This window comes from Tupaia chinensis, unplaced genomic scaffold, assembly GCF_000334495.1.
Source record: "Tupaia chinensis unplaced genomic scaffold, TupChi_1.0 Scaffold000214_1, whole genome shotgun sequence".
NCBI lineage: Eukaryota > Metazoa > Chordata > Mammalia > Scandentia > Tupaiidae > Tupaia > Tupaia belangeri.
In genome coordinates this window covers 34,420-41,322 of record NW_006159689.1, presented here as the reverse complement: position 1 = coordinate 41,322, position 6,903 = coordinate 34,420, and the positions used below count along the sequence as shown (strand labels likewise).

The 6,903-nt window shown below is 43.1% G+C and overlaps 1 protein-coding gene and 1 pseudogene across 1 annotated transcript; one reads left to right on the top strand and one right to left on the bottom strand.

The window, feature by feature from the left end:
* Nucleotides 1–3,661: 3,661 nt before the first annotated feature.
* On the bottom strand, nt 3,662–4,496 carry LOC102490300 (S-formylglutathione hydrolase pseudogene; annotated as a pseudogene).
* Nucleotides 4,497–5,356: 860 nt separating this feature from the next.
* On the top strand, nt 5,357–6,307 carry LOC102503064 (olfactory receptor 2T29). Its single transcript, XM_006147464.1, has one exon. It carries the CDS (start codon nt 5,363–5,365, stop codon nt 6,305–6,307), a length of 945 nt encoding a protein of 314 aa, XP_006147526.1. The 5' UTR covers nt 5,357–5,362.
* Nucleotides 6,308–6,903: the final 596 nt, after the last annotated feature.

The window sequence follows — 6,903 nt, the reverse complement described above, 5'->3', positions numbered from 1 at the left end:
TTGACTGTGCTTTAGGGGTCTTATGTAAGAAGTCTTCCCCTACCCCAATGCCTCCCAGAGTTTCCCCAGTGTTTGGGATCTTAGATTTAGATCCTTGATCCACTTTGACTTGATTTTTGTCAAAGGTGACAGGTAGGGGTTCAGATTCATCTTTCTACAGGTGGAAATCCAGTTTTTCTAACACCATTTGCTGAAGAGGTTTTCCTTTTCCCACTGGATTGACTGGTACCCCTTGTCAAAAATCAGTTGACTGAATGATTGGGAATTTATTCCTGTGGACTCAGTTCTGTTCCATTGGTCTACCTGTCTGTTCCTGTGCCAATACCATGCTGTTTTGATTACCACAGCTTTGTAGTATATTTTTGGGTCGAGGAGTGAGATGCCGCCCACTCCCCTCTTCTTCTGTAGAATTGCTTTGGCAATGCGGGGTCTTTTATTATTCTAGATGAATTTTATGATTGTCTTTTCTAAATCTGTGAAGAATATGTCTGGTACTTTAATTGGCATTGCATTAAATAGGCAGGTTAATACTGCCATTTTAGTTATATTAATTCTTCCAATCCAGGAACATGGGATGTCCTTCCACTTTTTTGTGTCATTTTCAATTTCTTTTTTTAGCTTCTCATAGTTTTCCTTGTGGAGTCTTTAACTTCTTTGGTTAGATTTATCCCTAAGTATCTTATACTTTTAGTGGCTATGGTAAATGGAATAACTCCCTATTGATTTCTTAAATATAAATTAATTTTTTGTATAGAGAATACAAATAGAAGACAAGTTTGTGCACTTTGGACCATCAAAATCTTTGCTCTTCAGAAACTACTGATTTGGTGTATTTATGTATGTATTCATTTATCATTATTTTTAAAATTTTACACTCCATTGCAGTACATCATTTGTCTTGTAAAGAGAATTTACTGAACATGAAATACAGCTTAGACTAGCCCAGTTGAGAATACTATACATGTCATCTTTAACAGGTAATAAATCATTAGTGTGTCCCACAAATGTCTTGTCTCTCAATTTTTTCTCCCTAATTTCCTTCCTTATCTTCTCCTCTCACACCCTCCTTCCACACTGTCTCTTGTGTCCATAACTATTTTCAATGTTTTTACATCCTCAAATCTATCAGTCTGTACCATGGAGTGTAGACAGTAGTATATATTAACTGGAGACAGAGAATGTCCCTATTTCATAGCCTGGCTTGCTTCACTCAGCAGTAAATCTTCCATGTTCATCCACTTCCTATCAAATGCAAGGATCTTGTTTTATTATTATTTTTGTATGCTTTGTTTGTTCGTTTTTACGGGTGAGTAGTATACCATAGAGTATATGTGTCACATATTTTTCATCCATTCATCTGTTCATAGATGTTTAGGTTAGTTCCATGTCTTAGCAATTGTAAACAATGCCAAAATAAACAGATATGCAAACATCCTTTGGTAGACACCCGAGAGTGGAATTGTTGGATCATATGGTAGTTCTATTTTATTTGTAGGTCTTTGAGGAACCTCCATATTGTTCTCCATGTACCATATTTCTGACAAAAAAATAAGTCATCTAACAAAGGCCAGCATACACAAAGCTCAGGAGAATAATATTTTTGAGAACATGCACACAAAGAAAGCTTAGAAGAATTTGGCTGCAAGATCTAAGAGGGTGACATTGCCTCTTCCTGTTTTAGCCAAACTGCTTGGTACAGAGTGTGTGTTCAATACATATTTGTAGTTTGAGGGCAAGATATAACTTACAAAGTGTGATTTTTGTCTGGGTGATTACATTATGGATCAGTGTTAAAAATTTATTGAATGACTTTGTGTTTTAAAATTTTTCTATAATTTGCATAACAGTATTTCAAATAAAAGCTAGCATGTTAAAATTAAATGGCAGCACTAACAAATAGATTGCAAGTGAACGACAGAGGAGTACAGCCGGCCGCCTAATGAAGAGGGAGCGAGGAAGCAGGAGATGACCTGGTTTCAGTCTCGTCCACCTGCTGGGAGGGTTGCCTGTGACTCTCCAGTGGGTCTCTGGATTTCAGGTTCTACACCTCTGAGACATTGTAGGAAAAATAACAATGTCTCACAAAAGTCACTTGATTAAATAAACATATGCACACACGTATGTGAAAAGTAGTTTGAAAAGCACAGAAGCCTAAGGGTGTGTATTAACTAAAATGTCAGATTCTATCGATAGTGGCGAGGTTTGAGATTATGGCTAGTGTTGGTTAACATAGGAGGACTCAAAAGCTGTTAGAAGAAACCAGAGATGTGCAGCAGAGATGTCTATTACTTGTTTAGCTCTATAGTTGCGTTTTTCTTCAGAGTTCCAGAGGGAGTTTATTAAGAGAACTGTCGCCCACTCCCCTAAGACACGGTCTAACCTGGCTGATGTAACTCGCCTATTTCTCTCTGTGCACTTGACCTGCCGCACTGTGAGCGCGTCCCGACGATGCCCCAGACGACATCTGACAGTGAGTGCGTAGTGTTCCCTGGTGGCCTGTCCCAGGAGGGGTGTCCGTTTGCCCATTGCGGTGGCCCCTTACCTGCCCAGGGCCCCGCCCTCCTGCTGTATTTACGCAGCAGACAGCCCCTGGGTCCTCACGCGTGGTGGTGGTGCTGCATCCTTAGGGTCAGCAGGTGTGTTATGGAACTCTTTTCATATTTTGCCCAGAGCTCAGCCTCTATCTGCCAGAAGAAGGAGGATAGGGGATTTGTTAGGAATATGCACGTGTGTGTATTCTTAAATACATATGTACACACACACATATGTATTCTTGAATTGGTTAATGTTTATGTGAAGGCATCAAATTTATTTTCAGTGTTGTCTACAGCATCAGCAACCCAATGTTTGGCATTTTACTAAGTTGAATATCCTAGTTAGTCTTTGGAAAATTACTGGTAAATAGCATTCACTCTCTTAATGTAGAGGTGCTCTGAGATTTAGTCTAAATGATTGGATTTTTTAATACTTGAACTTGGAGAAGCGTTTATTATAGGAGAGACGAAATTCTCCATGACAAAAAAGCAAGAGAGATATGAGGTATGTGTGTGTGTGTATGTATGTGTATTTGAATATGCACATGTTTATATATATTTCTATACACAGATAGGCCTTTAGATCCACACAAAAATGTCAAATATAAACTTTTCAAGTTAATTGTATGCTTTATTTCATCGAAGATCTTTTCATGCTTTATTTTGAGAATACAATTTTTTCATTTCTTTGTTTATATCATGAGAGAGAGGGAGACAGGTAGGCAGACAGACAACCCCCTCAGCAGGGTCTCAGGTGATAATTGAGTCCCCAGCCTTCCAGCCAGTTGGTCCAGGCCAGGCAGTCCAGCATGCACAGGGTCATGCAGGAGCCATATCTGCGGCTCCACTGCAGCTGGGCTGAGCTCCTGCGTGTTGGGGAGTCCTGGCCTGGAGAATCGGTGCGATGCCTCTCCTGTGATAAGGGAGTGATAGTAACAGCCATCTCTACATGGGCTCTGCAGAGTGTGGGTATGAACTCTTCTTTTGTTTATCTGTTTTTCATATTTATTCGGGTGGTGATTCGGCTACAGAATAAAGCCCTTTAAGCATCAAGAAATCCTCTTTTTCTCAGCAATTTTGTTGATTATAATTTGTATAATCCTGAAGAGATTCTCTTATCTGAAGTTTCATGCATTCAGGTATTTTTCATGATGTCTGATGTGATCACGAATAAAGACTGCAGTGAAGTAGTAGCTACGACCGTAATCCTCTTGTAATCTAAAACCAATAGGGATTTTCTTTTCAGTACAGACAGCTCTGAAGTGATCAGGAAGTCACTGTCCATCTGAAAGAAACTGGCCATCTTTTCCTTGATCAATTACTATGTGCAGCCGAGAACCCGGATAGGACTTCGCAAGATGGGTATCCGCATAAGCCTTCCACTAACTTCGATCTGTTCCCAAGTATCCACTGAAAGCTTTTGCCCCAAGGACACAGCACTGGGTTGCAAACTGGAGCAAATGCTGGCCCAGATTTGTATTTTCCAGGACGTTTCAAGACAGAGATCAGAGCCCTGTGGCCTCCCATGGAGCGGCCAGAAGTAGACAGCCTTGGGGTCCCCTGGAATGGGCATCTGTAGGTTGGGGAAGCTCCTCTGTTACATAGAGTACATCCTGTAGTTAGTTTTCTAAGGTCTTCAGTGGCACCCACATAAAACCCAGCACCAGTGCCGAGGTCCCAGCTGTCATCTCCGTTAATATTACAGCCGCGAGGGCTGGTATCTGGAACAATGATGATTAGACCGTGTTCTGAGGCTGCTTGATACCCAGATTTTGATACAAAATTTTGTTTTGTGCAAGTTAAACCAGACAGCCAGTATAGTGCAGGGCACTTTCCAGTCTCTGCCTTTGGTCGTCAGTAGACAGCAAATTTCATTTTGCACTTCAGTTCAACACTGTCATGTTCAGAAAATTTCTGGAATCCTCCTAAGCACGTGTTGATGTAAATCTGTTCTAAAGCCATTCTTGTCCTGAGACAGCTGCAGCAGGTAGAGCAGACACTGCAGGAAGAAGATACTAACTCTTTAATAGGAAGCCTGTGCTCATCTGTAATCACGGTATTCTGAGGACTTTCATTCCTTCACATGGTTTGGTCCTCATGTCCCCTGAGGTCACGCATGATCTTCTTTGGGTGCAGAGGGCACAGGGCATGGTTGGTGAGAAGCTGACCCAGGGCTGCAGCCGGGGCTCCTCTCCCTGTGCCCCTCAGTTCTCTGTGGTGTCGTGTCTGTGTGAGGACCCTGCCTGCTCCAGGGAATGTGAAGCTAAGCCCACACCACGGCAGCCCTCACACAGGCAGAGCCGGTTCAAATGTACAGTATGGCTTTACCTGGTGTGTCTCGGTTACTTTCTAACCCTTTATTATTGAATACACCTCTGAGAGTTTTAAGATCCCATCTGGATCCTTAAACCAGAGGTAAATTCAATTCAGATTTTTGTAGCATAAACTCTGTAAGAAAGTTTAATTTCTCTGTTTTCCAGGGATTTACTGTTAGTGTTCGTGTAGGGCAGAGATTCTGCAGTTCCCAAGGCTGGTGATAAATGACTCTGTCGTCAGGAACTTTCAGTTCTTTGAACTGTGTCAGCCTCCCTGTGAGTTTCCAATTCTTTACACCCACAGTTGGAAATTCTGTTTTCTAATTTGTTAAAAACCAGGCCGCTTATAATCACCAAATCTGCAGGCCCAACAAACCTTCCCAGTCAGCACACTGAGGTTGGCGCACACACATACATGTGTGTGTTCACGAAAAATCACTCCAGAGACTCACACTGCATTAATCCAAGGCTCTGCTTCGTGGCCTAGGTGAGAACACGGAAAACGTGACCTGGATGGCCAACCACACCGGATGGGTGGATTTCATCCTGGTGGGACTCTTCAGTCAGTCTGAACACCCAGCTCTCCTTTGTGTGGTCATTTTTGTGATCTTCCTGATGGCCTTGTCTGGAAATGCCATCCTGATCCTGCTGATCCACTCTGACAGCCGCCTCCACACCCCCATGTACTTCCTCATCGGCCAGCTGTCTGTCATGGACGTGATGTACATCTCCGTCACTGTGCCCAAGATGCTCCTAGACCAGGTCATGGGCGTGGATGAGATCTCGGCCCCTGGGTGTGGGATACAGATGTTCCTCTATTTGACACTAGTGGGTTCCGAATGTTTTCTTCTAGCAGCCATGGCCTACGACCGCTATGTGGCCATCTGCCATCCTCTCCGTTACTCTGTCTTCATGAACCACAAGGTGTGTCTCCTTCTGGCCTCTGGGTGCTGGTTCCTGGGATCGGTGGATGGCTTCATGCTCACTCCCATCACCATGACCTTCCCCTTCTGCAGATCTCGGGAGATCCGCCACTTCTTCTGTGAGGTCCCCGCTGTAATGATGCTCTCCTGCTCGGACACCTCAGTCTACGAGACACTCATGTACCTGTGCTGTGTCCTCATGCTCCTGATCCCTGTCATAGTCATTTCAAGTTCCTATTCATTCATCCTCCTCACCATCCACAGGATGAACTCTGCTGAGGGCCGGAGGAAGGCCTTTGCCACCTGCTCCTCCCACATGACTGTGGTCAGCCTGTTCTATGGGGCCGCCGTCTACACCTACATGCTGCCCAGCTCCTACCACACCCCTAGGAAGGACATGGTGGTGTCCTTTTTCTACACCATCCTCACTCCTGTGCTGAACCCTTTAATCTACAGTCTTCGGAATAAGGATGTCATGGGGGCACTGAAGAAAATGGTGACTGTGGGACCTGTCTCTCAGGAAACTACAAAGTAGGGAATTTAGTACTAATGTTTTCTTCCCTTCTATATACAATTAGATATTTAGAATTTCATGCCAATATTTTTTTGTCAAATTCTCTTACCATGATATCTTACCTCACATTTATTTTTATGTATTGCTTTACTGTTTTTTTTTATTTTCTACATTAATTCACTATACACCTTCACAACACACAAATGAATTTTCCATCCAAAATACACTGTGCATTGGTTCAATCAAGCACATCAACATACATGTTCTCAGCAAATAATTTTCCAATTCTTACATCCTGCATACCTTGCCCTTTGTCTTGCCATCCCTGATTCCCCATCCCCCACCCTCTGCTATGTCCCATCTTCCTCCTCCATTGTCCCTGGCATCCATGGTTGCCCTCCATGCCTTCCGCCCCCCCCCCCCCCCCATTCAATTGTTCTGCCAATGAGCTTAATTAGTCTAAATATATCCAATAGCTAGCACAGCTGTCACATACCTATACATGTACCCAAATCTGACCCTAGGCATAAATCCCAGTGAGTAGAATGAACATACTATAAAGTAGTACCCAGCTGTGCCCATACAGCTCGCTGCAGTCATCAAATGTGCATTTTTTT